Genomic DNA, 22,288 nt, shown 5'->3' with positions numbered 1-22,288 from the left:
GACCTACACATAAGGTCTGATTCCCACGCTATTCGTTTCTTCCACAGCACTTCTCAGTTTGTCTATGTGATCGTCTTCCCAACTGTCAACTCCACAGGGTCCGTTTTGCTCACTGCTGAACCCTAGTCCCACCACACAGCAGGGATCCAAGTGTGTGCTGTTGAGTGAATGGTCTGGTTTTTTAAAAAATGCATCTGGCTGTGTGCAGAGAAAACGAACTGGGGGAGGCAAGGCAGCAGCAGAGCTGCGGGAGGTGATGGGGCCGAACCACAGTGGGCTGAGGAGCAGCCCCGAGGCGTCCTGTACAGTCAGAACGGCCTGGATTTCAGGTCCTGCAGGCTGGGAGAGGACAGGTCAGAGCCCCAAGGACAAGGGGACACTCCACCAGCTGCCTGTCTCGGTGAATGACGTGAACCCTCAGAGGCTTGCACTGACCACTGGCCCCGCGGAACCCAGGGCCAGTCTGCCTTCTCCATCTGTGCCCCGCAGGGCTGGGCGCACGTGGGGCGGGGCCAGCGATGCCCGGTCTCGGGGAGCTGTGAGAACGGCCAGCAGCTCAGAGCCTCCCCGTAGCGGTCACGTCTCATCGGCACGAGACGTTTATCCTGCCTCCTACCAAGGGGAGCCCATGTCCGGCATGTCAGGCCTGGCTTTCTCCCGCATCCATGCTCCAGCCCTCCCTGTGCTGTGGGCCTGAACAACACGGCAGGAGAGGCAGTTGGGATGCCGGCGGGCGGGACCCAAGCCCAGGACGGCCCCGGGGCCAGGCCTGCCCGGCAGCGGGATGTTGCGGGAGGTGGGTGGTGAGAACTCCTTCACGGCAGACACAGGACACTCGCTCGTGCAGCTGACACAAGGCGGTGGCTACATCTCCCCGCAGTGCTCCCCACCCTGCCCCCCTCACAGGGCAAGCACAGCCTCACTCACAAGAGACAGGGGGATGGACAAGATGGCACAGGGATGGGGGGCCGGGTGGGACAGGCAGGCTCGGCGGATGAAGCGCCGAGACCGGGCAGCGGGGTCCTCATGGAGCGGTTTATTACGATTCCATCTCACAAGGCAGGTGGGCGGGCGGCTGCGGCACACGGACTCCAAGCCCCTGACAGACGTCTGCCTCGGGCGCATGCGCATGCGAACACCGCAACATGGTCAAGCACAGACACGGGCGACCGAGGCGACACGGACACGGGACACGGTGCGGACAGGGCCGGGGCGATGGGGCCCTAGAGGGGGGCCGGTCCCCCCAACCCTCGTGGGCAGGACAGGAAAATAAGATTCGTACTTCTTGTAAAATGCCCATTTGCTGGGTACTTTCTTTCTCCTTATCTTGAAAAATAATAAAAAATAAACACACGGAAAAAAAAAATCTCAAAAAAAGAAAAGGAATAAAACTCTAAGAAGGCGAGAGATGGGAGGCCAGGGGGAGCCTGACCACGGTAGGGCGTCTATCCCCCGGCTCTTCAGCCTCCTCCCATCCGGGCCCGAGGGCAGGGCTCCCAAAGCCCCACAGGTGGGTCCATGAAAGAAGGTGCCAGGCCTAGGCGGGGTCTCCGGGTGCCAGAGGGGGCGCGGGCTGGGACAGGAAAGAGGCCCAGCGGCCTCCTGCTGGGCTCAGTTCGGGCTTGGGCCCAGCCAGCGGGGCCGCGAGGTCCGCAGTCGCTCCGGCTCAGTCCCCGCAGGCCCTCAGGCCCTCGGCCCGGGCGAGGCCGCAGTCACAGGTGCAGCTCGTGGGTCTTGATGCGCTCGAGCTGCTCGCGGAGCTGCAGGAAGGAGGGCCGCGTGGCGGCGTCCAGGTGCCAGCAGTTCTTCATGACCTCGTAGACTGCAGGCGGGCAGCCGTCGGGGGCATCCATCTTGTAGCCCTTCTCCACCCGCGGGACGACGTCCTTCAGGGGCTGCGCGGAGGTGGGGGTGGTGTGAGTCGGTGCGAGGCCTGACCCCGAGGGGACCCCTACTTAGCACTCCTCTCCACAACACCCCTAGTTCTGTCTCAGATCCAGGTCCCGGGGGTGGCCTGAGAGGACCCCAGGGCAGGTCTGCAGCTTCCAGGCCTCAGATAGGGGAGGCAGGGCCCAGTGAGGGCCCCCACCCTGCCACCCTCCCCTTTCTCCAAGCCCCAGTCTCAGCCCCAGCGCCCATACTCACAATTCTTGGATAAGGCACTCGCCCGAAAGAGTAGATTTCCCAGAGAAGGATCCCGAAACTCCACACATCAGACTTGGTGGAGAATTTCTGCCATGTGGATGGGAGAGGCGGTGTCAGATCCTGGGAACTGGGGGTGGGGGTGACCAGGAACCCCATCCACCACTGCTCAGGCCCAGAGGAGAAGCCTGCCCACCTTCTCTCTTAGGGCCTCGGGGGCTGTCCACTTGACCGGCAGCTTGCCCGTGTCCTGGGTGCTGGAGGCCTCCTTGGTGAGGCCGAAGTCGCTGACCTTGGCCACGTTGTCCTCAGACACTAGCACGTTGCGGGCAGCCAGATCCCGGTGCACAAAGTTGTTGCCCTCCAGGTATTCCATGGCCTCACAGACATCTCTGGGGGTGAGCCACCCACACGTCCCCTCAGGCAGGGGTCCCGTAGCAGGGCAGCTCCCCCCACCCCCAATCAGGTTGCTTCACTTACAGTGAGAACTTGAGAAGACAGTCTCCACCCAGCACCGACCGACCCCGAGACCGCAGGTAGTCCACTAGACTCCCCTGGGGCAGGACAGACAGACCGACAGGCCCCATAGGTTAGACTTGCCCTCCAGACCTCAGGGTACTTGGGGCTGGGTAAACGGTGACACTCACGGGAGGTGTGAGGAGAGCGAAGGGGCAGGGGAAAGGTCAGGGCATCACTTCTAAAAGATTATCAGATCCTACACGCTGGACACTGCACTCAGCAATTTTCATGCATTGTCTCTTAATTCTTATAAATCTCTGAGGAAAGCTTTGTTACTACCTCCCTTCACAGACGAGGACCTGAGGTTTGGTGAGGTGGCACAGCTTTTCCATAGTCACCTGGCATGGTCATGCCATTGGTCACCTCCAGTGAATAAATGATGAGCCAGGACAAAAGCCAAGCCCCAGTGACTTCAAAGCTCAGTTGGAGAGCAGGGACTGAGGGAGCATGGGCCCAAGGGTACGGCAGGGGGCTTGGGGCAGGCATACACCTTGGCCATGTATTCAGTAACGATGTACAGCCCGCTCTTCTCCTCTACGATCACGCCCAGAAGCTGTACCAGGTTGCTATGCCGGAGTTGCCTACAGCGGGACAGGGTGGTCAGAGCCTGCCAAGCCTCCCCATCACCTCCCGGCTCCAGGGCGACCTCCCCACCCACCCCTGCCCCAGCTCACGTCATGACGGAGGCTTCAGCCAGGAAGGCCTGTGCAGTGGCATCGTTCTTAATGCACTTCACAGCAACCTTGTTCCCTCGGTAGTCACCCAGCATCACGTCTGCGAAGACAGCTGGGGCTTGTTCCCTGGACTCCCCGCAGTCACCAGCCCCTCCCAGGGCTCCCACCCTCTCTGGCTCACCTCCAAACTCCCCCTTCCCTATGGTCTGCAGCAGCTTCAGGTCCTTCATGTTCAGCGCCCAGCCGCCTGGGTGGGAGGTGACGGGGGGGCAGGAGGTGGTGGTCAGGGAGCGGGGGTTAAGTCAGAGCAGGGGTCGCAGCAGAGGAAGACTGGACTATGACATGTGGGTTCCCTGGAGGTCTCCAGAGCCTCTGGGATGGGGGTCGTGCCAGGAAGCCTGGGTGGGGGAGGAGGCGGGTGGGCAAGAGAGGGGTGGGGGTTGGCGTGGCACTCACTGCGGAAGAACTCATCCTGGGCGGCCACGGTGCCCTCCATGACCTTTGGCTTGATGAGGCGAGTACAGAGGCCATCTGCGTCTGAGGTGTAGTGCTGCAGGGCGCAGGGCAGCCCCTCAGGACCGGCCCGTGCACCACCGGTGCACCACTCTGATCTGACCACCAGAGGGCAGCAGAGGCTGGTCCCACCCAGTCGAGTTGCTTTGGGGAGGGAGGGCTCCCCATTTTCTAGCAGGGTTAGGGAGGCCCAGACACACAGCCTGTCTCCCATGCCACCCCACACCCCAGGTGCTGGACGGACACCAGCTGTTGCTATCACTTGGCCTCACCAACAGGCCTGACTCAGCCTCTAGCCAGGTGTGCAGAGGACCCCTGCCCCAAGTCAGGCCAGCGGCAGGGACAGTGCTGAGGGTGGGTGCAGGAGGCATCTGAAGGCTGCCTGGGGCAGAGTCGGCCTTGGGAACTGCCGGACACGGGGGCCACCAAGGTGGAGCTCGAGGAGACATGCTTATACACACATGGTTGGACAGACAGTTCTGAGTGGCTGGAGGGAAGCTAGCTCTGGGATCAGAAGACTTAGATCTAGTCCTGGCACCTCCAAATCACAGCAGTGTGACCAGCAGCAGGTCCCTTAACTGCTCTGAACCTTTGTTTCCTGGCCTACATGCTGGGGTGCCATCTCCATGTGGAGGCACTGTGGGGTCAGAGATAAACCCCGGCACATGACAGGGGCTCTATGGAGGCGCAGGGAAAGGCAGGCTCGCCGAGGCCGCAGGACCTGCCCAAGGTCACCCTGCCAGTGGTGGTGGGGCTACAGCCAGAACCCAGCTGGCCCTGGGGCCCCGCTCACCTCCACCAGCTGCATGAGGTTCTCAAAGTACACCTCTTCATCGATGCTGAGCTTGCTGGCGTGGTACATGATGCGGTAGTGCTCCACCTTGCCATCACAGCTCACGCACAGCGTGTAGTCCCCGGGGTAGTTGGTGCTCTCCCGCACCAGGAACAGGCCTGTCTCTGGTGGGCACAGGAGCCGCTCTGCCTGTTCCCGCGTGATCTTGCCATGGAACCAGCTGCAGGGAGGCCAAGCCTGGGGTCGTGGCAGCCCAAGGGCAGTGCTGGGTTCCACTTCCTGAAGGCCCTCCCTCTGGCTGGTGCCTCCCCGGGGTTTGTGGCTCAGACAAGCACTGAGGCCCTCATCCTCTGCTTCCCACTCTTCATCCCCTCTGAGGTCTGCACCCACGCCCTTCCTCTTGAGAGGCCCTCATGGACATCCCAGCTCTTACTCTTGCCTCCATGCTTTGACTGACTCTCTTCCTGGGGACTCAGGGCTCCCATCCTCCTCCCTCCCAGACTGGAGCTTCTGATCGCTCCTTGGAGGTACTCACGGCATGAGGCTGAGCTTGGTGCCTGCCTTCACACCCTCCCGCTTCTGGACATAGTTGGCTGGGATGATGCCCTCACGGCCCACCTTGTTCTTGGCTTTGTACCAATTGGGGTCCTAGGGAGAGGGGAGCCCAGACACTTTCTCAGGCTCACCCACCCCTGCAGGGGAGCAAAAACCCAGAGGTGGGTGGTGGGTGGAGGTGTGAGGTCCCTGGTTACCTTGGTGACAGCCACAATGGTGAGCACGTCTCCTTTGCAGAAGGGGAGGTCTTGCTCAGCAGTGCCGTGGAAGTTGTACTTGGCAATACACTCTGTACCGGATGGCCAGGCGGCCTGCAGGGCAGGCAGCAGGTGGGCGGGCGCAGCTGGGGCAACCCCCACCCACCTGCCTGCACGCCTGCAAGGCCACAGCCTCTTGCCTAGCCTCCACGAGCCTGGGTGAGGCGCCCCTCCTCCACAGAGCGCTGGGCGCCTGCCAGCTGAGTCTCACCCCCTGGGCTCCCATCTTGAGTGCCTGCATCTGAATTCTACTTTGCTGAGAGCCAGGGCTGGGGAGAAGGGGAGCGCATCGACCTGCATTCTCTCTTCCCTCTCGGCACCCCATGGTGGCATGGGGACCCCCGCCACACCAGACCCCCATCGCCGCAGTACCTGAATTGCCGACATCTTCCTAGAAGATCTGGCGTCCCCGTGTCACAGGAAGGCCGACCTGTCACTTGGTACCATGAGAGCTGTGGGGAGAAGTGGGGGCTGAGGGGAAGCTGTGAGAAGAGACGGCGCCTCTGTCACTGAGATCCTGCTCCCTCCCCACAACAATGTGAACAGATGCCAGTGGCTTCTGGAGCTGGGGTCTGGGGCAAGGGCTGCCCTTTCCAGTCTTGGCAGGCTGCGGACACTGGGCAGGAGAGAAGGGCCGAGGACCCCCAACCCTGAGCCCACTGTGACCTTACAAGCCCACAGAATGACCGACAGAGGCCACAAATCACAGCGGGTGAGTAGCACCTGCCCTGCCAGCCCATGGCGGGATATCAGCTAAGCGGTCTGCGAGGGACCACTGAGGGTGGTCACTGAGGGCGGCTGAGGTCACTGAGGTCCTTGGGATTTGGGGAAAGTCACTCGTCCTCTGTGGGCCTCTCAGTTCTGTCACCTATAGAAACTCGCCCAGGCAGTATCTCTGAAATCAAATGTAAGCCAGCTCCATGGCCTGGCCACCCCACTTCCGGGCACACACCCGAGAGATGGCAGGGCAGGTGTTGCCCAGACAGGCCCGGGAGAGCGCACGGGAGCCTGGTCTGAACAAAGTGCACACTGGGCACTGCCCAGATGCTCGCCGGGAGTGAGAGATAAGCTGTGTGTACTCACAGAACAACGGACAGCAGCAACCGTGAACCAGCCCCCACCATGGACCAGCACTGACATGTGTCCAAGCATCGTGCTGACCAAGACGCCAGGCAGGAAGCACACACGCCGTGTGATCCCATCTGAATCAGGTTCAGAATCAGGGGATTCCCAGGGCAGGATGGAGACCTCGGAGGAGGCGGCTAGCTGACTGGAAGGTGGCGAGCTCAGCTCTGGCAACTCACCGAGCTGTGCCCTGAGACTGGTGTAGTTTCTGGTGTACATGTTGACTTCAATACAGTGGACTCCCCCAAGAAAGCGACCCCAGCCAACCTGATGCCCCCAGAGCAGCAAGTCAGCCCCGTCCTGCACACACACTCTCTGCGGCCCCAGCTCAGCACTCCCTCTGCAACCATCATCTTCCCACACACAGCCCAGAGCTGCCGTGCACCTGTCTCAGGAAGCAGAGGGATGGGACTACTGTTCCTTGCTGACAGATGAGCAATCTGAGGGTTAGGCAGGGCCAGTGGCTCTCCCATGCCTATGGTGTGTCAGAAGAGAAACGCCTCCATGTGCCTTGTTCCCAGGCTGATTCATGTGACGGACAAGGTCTGGGGCCTGGCTGACATTCATGAGCAGTGGAAGAAGACATTTAAATGCAAGTGCCTAGGGGTGTGAAGGGAGTGAGGACTGCAGAGCTCAGGTGGGCTTCCTGGAGGAGGGAGCGCTGGAGCTGAGCCTGGAAGGTTGCAGGGCTTGGAAAGGCAGGGGCACCCCAGCTGGAAGCCCATCATGAGGGAGGGTGGGAAACAGATCCTATGGTCTGAGCACCCCGTTGTCCGCTGCAGGGGATGGTGAGTACTGGGCCTGCAGGGTACAGACCCTGCAGGGATGTGGGGCTTCAAATTCCAGGTGAGGAGACAAGCTTGGCTTCTGAGGGCCATGGGACCTGGGGCCTGAGCAGGGGGGCGTGTGGTCTGGGCGACCAGAAGGAGCCGGGGGAACCACCACCACCGCTTCCAGGCCCCACTCCTGGGGCAAGGGTCAGGCAGACCAGGCTCTGACGAGTACACAACAGGCGAGAAACTCAACCCTTCTGATCCTCGGATCTCGCACTCCGAAGGCAGGATGGGACACCCCCAGGCAGGCTGTGGAGGGAGTGGAATGAGCCCCCAGACTTGGAAGTGTCTGGCATCAACCCCCTGCGCCTGGGGATGAAGGGCTTCCCTTCCGCCCGGAACACACAGTGCTTCCTGTCCCAAGGCCAGCGCAGCAGCCTCGCCGTCTGGGCAGGGAGACCGGATCCCCCTAGACACACACACACTGACACGACGGGGCCACCATGAGCACAGGAAGCAACTTCGGGCTCCCGAGAACCACCTGTGGGAGCCACGAACTCCTCTTGCCCCCATTTCATAGAAATGGAAACCGAGGCTCAGGAGCTTGCAACAACTTGCCCTAAGGCACACCACTAGTTAGGGGTGATGGTCTGGAACTTGAATCGGGGTCGCTCTGTGGTTGGCTGGGTCCTCAACCTGCAAGCCCTTCTGCACAGGGGCTCTGCCAGCCCTCCGCATCCCCATGTCTCCCCCGCCCTCCATAGAGGGCGCGGAGGCTGAGGCACCGTTAGTCACCCTCTCGGCTGTCAGTTTGCAAACACTCTCTCCCCGGCCTGCAGCTGCCGCTGCCGCCTCCCCACTGACTTGAGGATAATAATAAAAATAATAATAGGCCATGTTGGCTGAGCACTTACTCTGTGCCAGGCTGTCCTTGACACATTATGGCTCATCAAATCCTCTTAACAACTGAGAGAAAGGCTATTATTATTCCCATTTTACAGGTGAGGATGCCAAGCTAGGCCAAGAGGCAAGTGGCCTTACCTGAGGCTACACTCCAGTGAGCATCCTGCCTCACACAGGTGTCAGAGGCCTGAGCCAGCAGGCCGTCCCACCCCCATGCCTGGTGCCCTCTGCCTAACGTGCCCACACATGTCTACGGGGTTGCCGGCAGGCTGGGACCACCCTGGCCTAGAGAAGAGAGTGCAAGGGAACAGGGAGAAGCGAGCAGTGCTCAGGGGGACGGGCGAGCCCAGAGAGGTCAGGGGGGCTTCCTCGAGGGTCTGGCTTTGGAGAGGACAATCAGGAAAGGAGAGGTGTGAGCTAGCCTTCCCCTTGCTCTACTGGCTATGGCTTCAGGACTCAGTTTTCCCACCTGTACAATGGATTGGTGACAACCTTGCAGCTTCCAGGGCTGCTCTGAAGCCTGCTTTCTTCACACAGATATCCTGCTGGAGGGAGCTGCAGATACTCTCTGATGGCTCCTCCCTGGCAAAGTCATGGGGCCAGGACAACCCTGTCCTTAGGGCCCTGAGGGTCCAGATGGGCTATCCCCCTCCAGGTCAGAGGCCAAGAGTCAGCGGCTGGGAGGGGCCACTAAAAACCATGGCCTCTGATCCAGCCTTGGTCAGGCACAGAGGGGCCCTGCCGGGGTTATCTGAACCTCGTTTCAGGCAGCTTTGCGGAAGAAGTGCAGGAACAGTGTCCTGGGAGGCATGGGCTCTCAGTCCAGTTCCTGCTCTGTCGCCAACTTGCTCTGTGACCTTGGGGAAGTCCCTTGAGCTTTCTGGGACTCACTGGCTCTCCAGCACGTGAGCCAGATCCCTTTATCACCTGCAGCTCCTAGGACTCTGCCTCCCTGCCTTGGCATTCCCTCTCCACCCCTCCCCATTCTCTACCCAAGGAACTTCCACTCAACCTTTGGGGTTACACAGGTGCCTAAAAACATGTAGCAGGACAGTCCCTGCAGCACTGATGGGTGTAGCAAGAGGCTGGGAGACAGATTTTATGTCCATTAATGAGGAACCAAGTAAATAAATGACCAGATATCCCCAAAAGGGAAAAAGGCCAGCTGAGACAGAGCCAAGACAGATCTCAAGGTGTTGAAACAGAAGCCTCCCCCTGAGAGAGTAAGTAGAAATGGCAAATAACCAGCTCAGATCATGAAGGACATGTTGCTAGGGGTGCAGGACAGCGACATGGCATCTGGGGACCACGCTCCAGACTAACCAGAGAGAGGAAACAGCACTTCCAGCACAGCGAGATGTGGCCCATGCCTCGTTCACCAAGGGATCAAACGAAGCGGCACCAATGAGGAGAGGAGCATACAGAGTGCCTCCCGCCCTGAGCAGGGCATGGCATCCTCTGTGCCACGGCCGCAGAGCCGCTTAACCTGACTCCAATTAGGGAGCCCAGATATCCGGCCTGCCTTGAGTCAAGGTCATTAAAGACAAAACAAACAAGCACAGGCTGGGCAATGTTCTGGATTAAGCAGGACACCAAAGAAACAGGACACAACAAAATGGTAATTATGGGAGGTGAGGGGTGTGTTAGGGGGTAACCTTACTGTGGTAATCGTATCACAACATACATCTGTATCAAATCTTCACACTGCACACTACTCAAATTCACATAACACTAAATAGAAATTATATCTCAATAAAGCTGAAAAAGAAAGAAAAGACACACGACAGCAAGACTCAATGAGTGATTCTGAATCAGATTCTGGATCAGAGGGAAAAAATAGCTATAAAGGTCACTTGGGGACAACCTCGAAAAATGAAAACGTTAGATAATATGATGGAATTAACGTTAATTTTCTTAACTGTGATCATGGTACTGTGATTATATAATAGATCTGTGCTAAAATACTTAGAAGAAGAAGGTATGATGCCTGCAAACTCACACTCAAATTGGCAGAAAAACAAAGTATATACATATGTCTAGTACACAAAAGAAGAGGTAACGCAAATGTGGCGAAGTGTTAAAATCCGGTGCATCTGGGTGAAGTATATATGGGTATTTGTGTGTGTGTGTTAAGTCGCTTCAGTTGTGTCTGATTCTCTGCGACCCCATGGACTGCAGCCTGCCAGGCTCCTTTGTCCATGGGATTCTTCCGGCAAAAAAACTGGAGTGTGTTGCCACACCCTCCGGAGGATCTTCCCTACCCAAGGACTGAACCCGCGTCTCCTGCACTGCAGGCAGATTCTTTTTCCATCTGAGCCACCAGGGAAGCCCACATATGGGTATTTATTATGCTATTATTTCAGCTTTTTGGTAGGTCTGAAAAACTCAAAGACTGGAGGAAAAAAAAAAAAAGCAAGATGCAGGACATCATCCATGGTATATTACAATCCTTGTTTTTCCAAAGGACATACCATTCATCCCTGACCTCAGAAATGCACAGATTATCGCTAAAAGACAAAAGAAGCTGATAACAGAGGTTATCTATCTCTGGGAGGGGGAAGGAGGAGTGAGGATCAAGTTCAGGGCAACTTCCTTTTCATTGTATATCTGCTGTCTGTTCTTTAATTTGTTTTCTTAACAACATGTATCTATTGAGTGAGTTAAAGTCACTTGTCTGTCCTATCTGACTCTTTGGGACCCCATGGACTATACAGCCCACGGAATTCTCCAGGCCAGAACACTGGAGTGGGTAGCCTTTCCCTTCTCCAAGGGATATTCTCAACCCAGGGATCGAACCAAGGTCTCCCGCATTGCAGGTGAATTCTTTCAGCTGAGCCACAAGGGAAGCCCATGTATCTATTCAGTTCAGTTCAGTCGCTCAGTCGTGTCCGACTCTGCGACCCCATGAGTCATAGCACGCCAGGCCTCCCTGTCCATCACCAACTCCTGGAGTTCACTCAAACTCATGTCCAACAAGTCGGTGATGCCATCCAGCCATCTCATCCTCTGTCGTCCCTTTCTCTTCCTGCCCCCAATCCCTCCCAGCATCAGAGTCTTTTCCAATGAGTCAACTCTTCGCATGAGGTGGCCAAAGTATTGGAGTTTCAGCTTCAGCATCAGTCCTTCCAATGAACACCCAGGACTGATCTCCTTTAGAATGGACTGGTTGGATCTCCTTGCAGTCCAAGGGACTCTCAAGAGTCTTCTCCAACACCACAGTTCAAAAGCATCAATTCTTCGGTGCTCAGCCTTCTTCACAGTCCAACTCTCACATCCATACATGTATCTATTACCTCCCCTCTAAAAATTACGACTGAGTTTCCCAGGTGGCTCAGTGGTACAGAATCCACCTGCCAGTGCAGGAAACACAAGAGATATGGTCCAACCCCTGGATCGGGAAGACCCCCTGGTGGAGGAATTGGCAACCCACTCCAGTATTCTTGCCTGGAGAATCTAAATCCCATGAACAAAGGAGCCTGGCAGACTACAGTCCATGGGGTCGAAAGAGAGTCAGACATGACTTAGTGAATTAAAAAACAAGAAAAAAAGCAAAAATTGCGATTAGTAAGAAAATAAACAACTTTTGGAAACTGACTCATGCCAGGAGTCTTCCATGGTCACCTGGCTGTGGTGGCTGGCTGCTCTAGGCCTCCAGAGCCTCTCACGTCTCATGGTCCAGTGAGAACCTCCCCGACCCTGGCCTGGGAGCCCTGCAGGAGTAAAGCCAGGCTGACTCACGTCCTAGCAGGGGCCAGGCCCAGAGCGGCTGGGCCGTGATTGAGTACTGAATGAATGAATGAACCAACAAACAACAGGGGGAAGCTAGGCTGGCTGCACCACACTGGTCCCATAACCGACAAGACTATATTTAACCCCAAAAGGACAGCAGCTGCCACCCCACCCCCACAGAGCTGGGGGACAGGGGGCTTTCACTCCTACTTCCTGCCCCAAACCCTGCTCCCAGCAGTCCTTGTGCTGGGGTCCCGGGAACAGGCTGGGCATTGTGCCCAAGCGCTGAGGTCAGTGGCCGCAGCCTCAGGCAGGCTTTCTTGGGAGCCCAGGCTGCCAGGGAGGGGCGAAGCCCAGAAGCTGCCCTCTTCCTGCTTTGGGGCAGCTGTAGACCCCAGAGCCAAGCACGTGCTGAGGGCCAGAGTAGGTCAAGGGGCTCCTGCCCTGCCCCCCTCACCAAAACTCCACTGCCTAGTGGGGCGTGGGAGCCTTCAGTAACTGTTTACACCCAGCTAAAAATACCCACTGAAAAGGGAAGTGCACAGGAGACCTGGGGGGGACTCGGGGGCCACGGTCCCCAGAGACTCTGGTCCAGCCATAGGACCCGGCTGGAGCCGCTGCAGGGCGGGGGCAGCCCGCTGGAGGCAACAAGCCGGTCCACCTTGCCCTCTCATTCTTTGAGCCATTGTTTCAAGAGCCTCCCTGTGTGCCCAGCCCCATGTGTGGTGGGTCAGTATGGACAGGAGGGGGAAGGGCCCAGGAGGGTCCTGCCCTTGTGACGCCAAGAATGCTACTCGGCTTCTCTCCCTGGTGCCCAGCCCTGCTGCTGATCTCCGAGCTGCCAGGTGGTCAGTCAATGACGGCCAGGTGTGCAAGCGATGCCTCAGCAGCGAGAGAGACAGGGGGCGGGGCCATTGGGGAAGCGGAGTGTGGGGGGGTGGTGTTAGCGGGGGACTGGGAGGATCTCAGGTGATCTCAGGTAGAAGCGACTGCTAGATCAGGCCAGGATTCCGATTTCAAACCGTGGTACGCAGAGGGTTAGCTGAGAATGAAGAAGTGCGGGGTGGGGTCTACAGGGGCTCTGAACCCAGGCAGTTTGGAAGCCGCTGACAGGTACGGGGCAGACACAAGCAGCAGTGTTCTGACTGGGCACGACCCCCCACCCCCCACCCCCACCCCAGCAAAGGACAGCACCTGAGGAGGGCGGGGCACGCCAACAGCTGAGCTGGTTTGGCAGCTGCACAATCAGCCCCGCCTCTGGTTTTGCAAGGGGCACCCAGGCTGACGGCATTGTGATGCCCCTGGCCACACACCAGGGCGGGGGTAGGGGCTGGTTCCCACTAAGCTGGACGGGTGGTCCCAGAGCCCTCAGCATACCCACTACACAAAATGTCTCAGGGCCGGGCAGCAGCAGAACTGGGCACAAGACCCCTGGAGAGGCCTGAACCTCCCTGGGGGTCAGGAGAGGACTGGAAGGAGGGTCCCACTCACTTTGCCTCTGGTGTGTGCGGTCCACCCCCCACCCCAGGGCTCCCTCAGCCTTCAGCACCCCGGTCCTAAAGGGAGGGGTGAGACGAATGGCTAAAAAATGTTAAAAACCAAACTACAGCAACTCACAGGCTTTTTTCCTGTCCCCCAGTGGCTCAGTGGGACCGGAAATCCCGTCTAGCGGTTTGGGAGAGGCGGGGGCTGGAGGAGAGGAGCCTAATGGGGTGCCTCCTCCCCCAGGCACTGCTGCGGCTGGAGGCTGTCACTCCTGGCCCAGAAAGGTTTCTAATTACCGCTCAGGAGCCTAATTACCTACATGCGCTGGGCAGGGGGGACTCCAGGGCTCCCCAGGGCCCTAACCCAGACCTCAGTTCCACCACACCCCTCGGCACAGCCTGTGGTCTTTGCATCTTCATTTGACTACATTTACATATGGCCTCTCAGCACTGGTCTCCAACGAACCCTTGAAAACCAGACTATCCTTGTCCCTCACCCCAAAGTCCCCTAGTCATCTTACAGGTGGGGAGACTGTGGCCCAGTGGCCGGTGAGTGGCCTAGAACTTTGACCCCCAGATTCCCATCTCTGGTCTCCCTGTCTCAGAGAACATACAGCCATGCTGCCCAGGGGAAGGAGAAGAAGGGCTACCAACACCCTCCCCCACGGGATGGACTGTAAAAGTGAAAGCACAGAGCGAGAGCCTACTGACCCAAGCCTACCCTCGTTACTTCACCCTCAGAAAACCCCTTATCTGCTTGACAGAGGAGGCGCCCAGCTAAGGACGATCACCCAGCTTCCAAGGAGGAGAGTGAGGGTTTGAGTTCAGGCCTGTCTGAACTTGGTCAGCAAACCCTCCACCCTCTCCTTGGGCAGGACCGATGACGTCCTGGACAGACAGGTGCGGGAGGGCAGCTGAGGGGGGACCGGCCGGCCCTCCTGTTCTGGGAAGCACGGGTTACATCTGTGCCATACCCTGCCTTGCAGAGATAGGCCAAGAGTTTGTCCAGGGCCACACAGTAGCTAGAGAAGTCAGCAGCCCTAGAGAGTTAAGGGCTCCGGCCAAGGACCTCTGCCCCCACCCACCTCTTTCTCAAATGCTTCTTGATTTTCATGGCCCTGCCCCTCCAGGAAGTCCTCCTGGCTGCTCCAGCCTACGCAGATCCCCAGCTTCTGAGCTCCCCCCAGCCCTGCCAGGAAGTTGGAACCACAGGCCTCCCCCAGCTGACTCCTCTCTGAGCCTGGGCTCCTCTACTGGTTGGCAGGGGGCTCTGAGGGTTCCCTCTCCCCTCCACTCCCCTGTGGCATGGCCAGCACGGGCCAGGCCCACAGATGTCCGGGCCTGGGTGAGGAGGAGATGTTGAGCTGAGAAGCAGCAGCCAGGGGGTGCAGGTGTCAGGTGACACCCAGGTCTTCACCCACCGGCAGGGCTTCCAATCATGTGGAGAGCAGACCGGCGGGGGTGTGGGGTGCGCCAGGCAGCCTCTCTTTTGTGTCTGGAGGCCCAGGGCACGGAAGGGGAGGGGGAGGCGGAGGGAAGCTGCGGTTGGAGGCCCAGCCCCACCGAGGCGTTCAGAGCTGGTGTGTGATGAGAAGCCACGTTCATCACAGGACCTCAAAACCAGGAAGAGAAACTGAGCAGGCAGAAGGGTGAGCTGGGCTGCACGGGGGGCCCCCAGCTTCCCGGGGCCTGCCAAGGGGAGCTCCTGGACAGTCACTGGACAAACCACTTGGCCCTCCTGGGCCTCAGTTTGCCCATGGGAAAAATGGGATTTCTCTCCCTGGTTCTGCCACTATGGCCCTGACTGGTATGGGCTGCAGTATGCCTGAAGTCAGGGACCCTCCCCCAATTAGTGGAGTACTCCTGGTCCCGCAGCGGGCTCTGGCCTCTCCTGGGAAGAAGGGCTTGGCCCTCTGCAGCCAGCCTTGCCCTGCTTGCTTCTCCCCTAAGCCACGCAGGGAGCACACTAGCTCTTCCTCACCAGCTCTTTATTTTTAGGTCTGAATTTGACTTTAATCATTACTTAGCGGATTCTATTTCCAGCCCTTGGATGAAGGGACCCAGAGGAGAGGAGGAGGGGAGGCGGTGCTCCCTGCCTGGGATGGAGGGGTGGCCTGCTCCTCCACCCATCCTGTCCCCAACCAAGAAACGGGGGCACTGAGAAACACCCAAAGTGCTCACCCCAGCCAGGCCAGCATCGTGGAGAGGACCGCACCCTGTGACCTCATCCCAGCCCGGGCTGTGGGACAGGAGGGCAGCTGTAATGCCCACTTCCCCTGCGCCAAGACCAGGCAGGAGGCAGACACTCCAAAGGCAAAAGTCTGGTGGCCGGAGCCTGAGGTCAGGCACCGGGGAGCCCTCTGCATTGAAGGAGCTACCTTGGGAAGGACCCTCTGCCTAGGTTGTTCCTGAGCCATGCTGGTCATCTGGGCTATGGTCTCATAGGCCCCGGGGGTGCCGATCTGAGACTAGTTTCCTCCTAGTGTCCCTGGGGTGGCGCTAGGAAGGCACACCCCCACCCCCGTTCTACAGAAGCAGAACAAGAGAAAGCAAGTGATGTCACAGCAGAACACACTCAGGTTAGACCTGAGCAGCACCTGCCAGAGAGAGGGCTGCCAACACCCGAGATTTCCCAGTGATATGTGGACCATCTATGTTCCCTTCAGCTCCCAGCTGGGAGGCTCTGGAGTCTGTGGCCCCTGGCCCCGGCTTTCTTCCCTCCTTCAGCTGCTTGGTGGGAGGATGCAGCCGGCATGGCTGTCCCTGGCTTGAGGCTCAGGATGCCTGGAGTTCCTTGCCCAGTACTCAAGTTTTCCTAGGGAGTAGGTCCCTGTCTCTACAGGGGAAACGTGGGGCTGGCCTAGGAAGTAGCTGAAGCTGAGGGACAGGAGGCAGCCAGGCTTTCAGAGAAGAGGCCTCATTCATTCAGCTCTGATGCTGGAAGAACAGAAGAAGGGGTAGGGCCAGGCCCCAGAAACCAACCCATAGCCCATCTTCCACATGGTGATGGGGCGGGTGGAAGGCAGAGAGGGGCGACAGGACACCAGCCAGAGCAGTCTCTGAACACAGGGTTTCAGAAGGGCTCCCTGGGCAGAGACCACCCTCGGTTAGGTGAGCCATCAGCCAACTCTGGCCCTGACGTCTTCTGCACATGGCGAGGCAGCCGGCTGTGGGCACTCTCTCAACAACGCCTACCCTTCTTACAGAGCATCTAGTGGATGCCAGGGGCTGTGCCAGGCACCTTCCAGTCCCTGGGTTAGTTAGTTCAGTGTCTGCACACTCCCCTCTGAAGTAGGGATTGCTGTTGTGTATATAAAGGAGATCTGGCTCCAAGGATGACCTGCCCAAGATCCCTCTACCCCGGCCTCAATGGCACAGCTGGGCCTGGAGTCACTTGTGGGCTGGGTGCCAAGTTGCCTACTCTCTCCGATACCCTCGGCGGCTATGGGGGCCTGTAGTAACAACAGTTACAGCAGCGACAGACGGCAACAACAGAGCACAAACCTGGGAACAGGGCTGGAGTATCGCCGCTATGGCAGAGCTGTCCGGAATATTCTGTAGCTTTTTAGAGGCAGAGTTACAGACTGTGTAGCAACATGAGAAAATGCCCAGATACAGTATTAAATGAAAAAAGGTGTGAAGGTACATACACCCAAATGACAACAGCGACGAAGGAAAAAAAGATCAGCGAAAGATGGGCTGGGAACTCCAAGATACTAACAGCCACGGCACTGGGGAAGAAACAGTGGGTGAGTTTTTCGTTTTCTAAATGGTCTGTAGTGCTGTTTTGTTACTTTCTAAATTAAGCACCCTAACACTACATACCTACACACTTAGTTTTCTCGTAAGCAACTCAGGCTTTGCGTTCTGGGGATCTGCCTGTCCCCTAGCTCTGGTCCTGGTGTCTGGGATATCAAGGGATGGCCTTTCTGATTTGGGACAGCCCCTGAGACACACGAGGGTCCTTCCCTACCTTCTCTTTCGCAGATCAAGCACCTTTGGGTTATTTCTTTGAAGCCAAGGTCCAAAGATGGAGGCAAGAAGTGGACCTCAGCCGTCTTGGACGATCAGGGGGCAGCCACGTCACACTGTGGGCCCTGGGCCTGTCTCTGCCCGAACTCTGGTCTGTTCTGGGATGGTTCAACCCCTAGGAGCCTCGTACCCTCTGCAGTGATGCTGGAGACCCTCTCTTGGTCCTTCTCAGTCCCAGGTCCAACGCAGACAGAAGAGCAGGGAGGAAGACACCAAGCTCGCCAGAGAAAAAGTGAATCCCTGCACACACGCTTCCTGAAGCCAGACCCTTTCTACGAGGGCCTCGGGACCCTGGGCCGCACCTGACAGCTCACAGGCATCCAACCAGGTCAGGTTTCAGCCCTAGGCCTTCAGGTTGGAAAGGAAGTTAGGGCTGGGTGAGGGGAGCCTCACAGACCCACCACATTTGTGAACCCTCCACTGTGCCTGTCAGGGCAACCGGAAACAAGAGCAATCAAGGGCAGAGACCTGAGCAGGATAAACCTGCCGGTGGCCCCCGGGGCCCCAAACACGGCCCTGTATCCTCCAGGGGACCCCCACACCTCTAGGAGCAAGAGGATCCTGCCACACTCCCGATCTCCCTCCTTCCACCTTCGCCCTGTTCCTGCTGGGGCCCCTACCAAGAAAGATACTGGGACCATTAGGGTGTGGGGAGCTTGGAAGAGACCATCTGGGTGTCCCCACTCTGACAATGCTCTGATGCCAAGGCGGTAGCGTGGTCCCTACAGGGTTTTTGTCTTTCCCTCCAGATCCTAGTCACTAGCTGAGCCAAAGGTGTACAGGAGGGCTGAGTCAGGAGAGCCCACTGGACTGCTTGAGCTCAGAAGCAGGGGTACACTCCACGGGTGCCCCCACGCACTCGCCACATCCCATGAGTGGGACCCAGCCTCAGACACCAAGGGGAAACCCCACAGGCAGGGCTGATGCTGCCTGAGCCCAGACAAGGCAGTGCTGAGGCCGGAAGCCCTCTCCCTTCTCTCCAGCCCTCTGTAAGGGAGCACGTGCTCACCCCACAAGGTCCCATGGCCAGGCTGGGGGGCTTATGTCCCTCGTGGATAAAGGTACCTGTATCGTTTCCCTCTGCTCATAGCAGTCCAGCCCTGCAGAGTGGGGGGAATGAGAGGACCGACAACCTAACTCTGCCAGAGGCCCGGGACAGCAACTTCCCCCTTTAAGCCTCAGTTCCCTGGTCTACAGAAAAGGAGGGGAGAGGAACCCCTAGTTAAGCTTCAAGAATCTGATGGCTGGGCACGCCCCTTCCTGACACCTGGCCTGGGCCCTGAGGAGCCTGGGAGAATGGGCTGACAAGGCTGCCAGCAGGTGGGGGCATGGTCCTAATAATGCCCAGTGTCACCTCCACCCAAGACACAGGCCCTGCCCAGTTTCCCCACCCTAGGGTCAGAGGTCCCTTGGCTTAGGCCTAGTCTTCTGGGAGGCTCAGGGTGACAGGCTCAACCTCTGGCAGAGGCTCAAGGAAGGTGGCTGGGCCCTGGGCTTCCTGGAGACAGCAGGGCCTCCGCGGGGGGAATGAGGGAGGGGTCAGAACCAGGCAGGCCGAGGAACCTGCAGGGAGGCCCGGGGCAGGGAATGGCAAACCGCCCATTCTCCGAGGGCCCTGGTCCATGCTGACCCCCTCCCTCCAGGCTTCAGCCAGCACCCACAAAGCGGGTGGGGGGAAGACAGACTAGGGGTGGCCTGAGACAAGTCTGTGGGGCTGGAAAGGCAGTACCTCCCTCGTGCGCTCCCCTCCCAGTCCGGCTGACAGGGACTCCCGGGAGATTTCGAACCCGGGAAGGAGGGGGGTGGTAAGGGAGGTGGGGGATGGGTGTGGACGCCACGGCAGCTGCAAGAGAAGCGGGACGAGCGACCTCCGCCCGCCTCCCTCCGGGAAGCACCCGGACGCCCACCTCCTCTCCCGGCCCGCCAGGCACTCACCTCTCTCGGGGCACTGCGGTCCGGGCCACCTCGCTGCGGGCAGCATCAGCGGCCTGCCGGACGGTCCATGCGGCCAGGGGGGAGGGGAGGGGCGCAGGGGTCCCCGGGTGGTGAGGTACAAAGAGGTCTGGGTGCGAGAGGAGGGGGAGGAGGGACGGCCAGACACAGGCAGGGGGATGGCCGCGCGGCCCGGGTCGGGGAGGGAAGAAAGGCGGGGGAGAGGGGGCGGGAGGGAGTCGGGGGGGGAGGAAACAATGTAGCCGGCGCAGCCCCGGCAGAGTTCCGCTTCCGAACGCCGCCACCGAGGCTCGATGCGGGGACGTCGCGCCGGCTGCCCGGGGCGGCCCCGGACGCTGGTTCGGGGCGCCGCAGAAGGTCCCCGCGTTCCACGCCCCGGAGGCTCCGGCGGCCACAGGCTGGCTGGGGCGGGAGGGACCGCTGGCCGGGGGGTTGGCCCCGACGGCGGCGCGGCCGGGAGACCGCCCCGCTCGGACCCCACCCCAGCAAGACCTCCGCGCGGGGTGCGGGGTGGGGCGAGACCGGGAGGGCGGCGGCGGTTGCGGCGGCGGCGGCGGCAGCGGCCAAGCTCGGCTCGCCCTGGGCTCCGCTGGGAGGAAGCTCGCAGGCCTGGCGAGAGGAAGCGGCCCGGATCCTCCACCCGCGGCACCGCGCCTGCGCGAGGGAGCCGGCCCGGCGCGCGGCGGGGCGTGGGCCGACGGAGCAGCGCCCTCTGCCGGGCGCTGGGGACACTGCGGGGGGTGTGTCCGCGCGCGCGCCCTGCCCCCGCCTGCCCGCCCGCGTTGAGGCTCCCGAAGGTCCCTCAGGGAGGTCCGGCCAGCCCGCCTTAGAGCAACCTCCAAGCCTTCCCCGGTGTAGGAGCGACGGAGGCCAGGCCTCGGCCCCTCTGCTCGGATCTGTTTGTGCACAGGGGCCCTCACCCGCAGGAGCATTCATCCGTTCACAAGCATTTCCTGGCGCTGCCAATGTGACAGGCCCCGTTCTGGAGTCTATCCGCAGGGCCGCTTGGTGGCTGTCAAGGAGTTCCCAGCGCCGACAGGCCAACAGACAAGCGCTAGGAAATAATTGATAAAAGTGAATAAGTGGTGTACAAGGCTCACAGGAAGCAGAAAAGAGGGGAGGACTAACGGGGAGACTTGATAGAGATGGGACTTTAGGCAGAAGGAATAAGCATGGGCAAAGGTCGGGAGAGGTGAAAGCACTTGACTGACATCTCTGTGCTGCGCTGTGCTCAGTCTTGTCGACTCTTTGCGACCTGTGGACTGTAGCCCACCAGACTCCTCTGTCCATGGGGATTCTCCAGGCAAGAATGCTGGAGAGGGGTTGCCGTGCCCTCCTCCAGGGCATCTTCCCAACCCAGGGATGGAACCCAGGTCTCCTGCATTGCAGGCAGATTCTTTACTGTCTGAGCCACCAGGGAAGCCCCCTGACGGCTCTGGGAACTGTAAATGGCTTAGCATGGCTACAAGTTTGCAGGGTAGGTCCTGTAAAGTCGTGGGAGATGGGGTCCCCTCAAGCCACAGAGCACAGAGATCCAAAAGGCCTTATGGGACTTTCTTGGACTTTGTTTTCAGCCTGGAGGCAATGAGGAAGTTGTCAGTGACTATGTGACCTTGGGACAGTTACTTAACCTCTCTGTGCTCTAGTTTACCAAATGGGGAAAGTAATAGCACCAACTTCTTAAGGTTCCATGGGGAGGAAATGAGTTAATATGCCTAAAGTGCTTAGTGTGCAGTGGCAGGCACTTACTCAGCCCTTAGCTAGGTTTCATTTCTTCCTGTATATTATTGTTAATGAAGGACAGGGTGTGATGGGCTCTGAGCTCAGGAGCAGACAGTGAGCGTGTGTGTGTGTGTGGGGGGGGGGGGGAGTGTAGAGTTGGGGGTGAGAGGGGGGCGGTCGGGATGGAGGAGAGACCAGAGACTCCAGTGTAGGTGGGAGGCGGGGCACTTCCTAGGGACTGGGTCCTGAAGGGAGGTTGAGGGTTGGATGGGCGCAGGAGAAGGTCATTCTGTGATGGGGAAAGGAGGTGTACAGGAGGTGAAATTCAAGAGAAGTGAGGGATTCGGGAGTGAGAGGGACAGTCAAGGGCCTTGTGGGAGAGCCAGCTGAGAAGACAGTGTGGTTGTACATTGCCAAGAGCTGAGTTGGGTGTGCCTCCCCGGACAAACCACAGGATGGCCCTCTGACCCAATGCACCCCTGGGCCAGTTTCCAGTAAGAAGCCAGCCCTGCAAGGAGGGAAGTAAGTGTAGTCACACCACTGCCCTTTGAGATGTCCAGTAAGTCTTAGAGACAGCTGTGGTGTAATAGGAAAAAAAGCATGGATTTGGGGTTCTCACAGTAAAGTTAAATCTCAGCTGAACCACTTCCTAGTTGTATGACCTTGGTCTAGTTACTTAATGTCTCTGAGCTCAGTTTCCTCCTCCATAAGATCAAGTTCAAAATGCACCTCTCTTGCAAGAGATGGTGCAAAAAAATAAATAAATAAAAAGAGAGAGAGATGGTGCAGATTCAGCAAGATAAAGGCCTTGGGGTGGGGGAGGTGGGGGAGGGCACTCAATTTGGTTGGTTTCCCTTTCTTTCCTCTGAGGTCAAGATGGAATGATAAAGTGGGACCGGATGGGGCCACCCCTCAGCCTAAAGGAAAGCTCTTCAACAGCTCTGCAAAAGCTTTGGGAAGGGTCAACCTGACTGACATCTCCCCTCCCCCGATTGAATCAGCTGGCAAAATGGGAAAAGGCTGTGAGGATCCCTTATTCCAGTTTCGTCACCAGTCCCTCTTCCTTTCCGCCAATCATGTTTGACTTCTTCCCGTGGGTTGGCTGTGGCCTGAG

General features: G+C 58.8%; 1 protein-coding gene across 1 annotated transcript; it reads right to left on the bottom strand.

Moving 5' to 3' along the window:
- Window positions 1-1,014: 1,014 nt before the first annotated feature.
- Window positions 1,015-20,089, bottom strand: CSK (C-terminal Src kinase). Its single transcript, XM_006080647.4, has 13 exons — window positions 19,435-20,089; window positions 5,826-5,905; window positions 5,394-5,507; window positions 5,177-5,289; window positions 4,642-4,861; window positions 3,792-3,885; window positions 3,517-3,582; window positions 3,336-3,435; window positions 3,152-3,242; window positions 2,623-2,696; window positions 2,339-2,534; window positions 2,146-2,232; window positions 1,015-1,895 (listed from the first exon to the last, which is right to left on the bottom strand). Exons 2-13 carry the CDS (start codon window positions 5,838-5,840, stop codon window positions 1,713-1,715), a joined length of 1,353 nt encoding a protein of 450 aa, XP_006080709.1. The 5' UTR covers window positions 5,841-5,905; window positions 19,435-20,089; the 3' UTR covers window positions 1,015-1,712.
- Between the last annotated feature and the right edge of the window lie 2,199 nt (window positions 20,090-22,288).

The sequence above is a fragment of the Bubalus bubalis genome, chromosome 20 (assembly GCF_019923935.1).
Source record: "Bubalus bubalis isolate 160015118507 breed Murrah chromosome 20, NDDB_SH_1, whole genome shotgun sequence".
Taxonomy (NCBI): domain Eukaryota; kingdom Metazoa; phylum Chordata; class Mammalia; order Artiodactyla; family Bovidae; genus Bubalus; species Bubalus bubalis.
The sequence above is the reverse complement of the archived record's forward strand: the minus strand, read 5'-3'. Positions and strand labels throughout refer to the sequence as shown.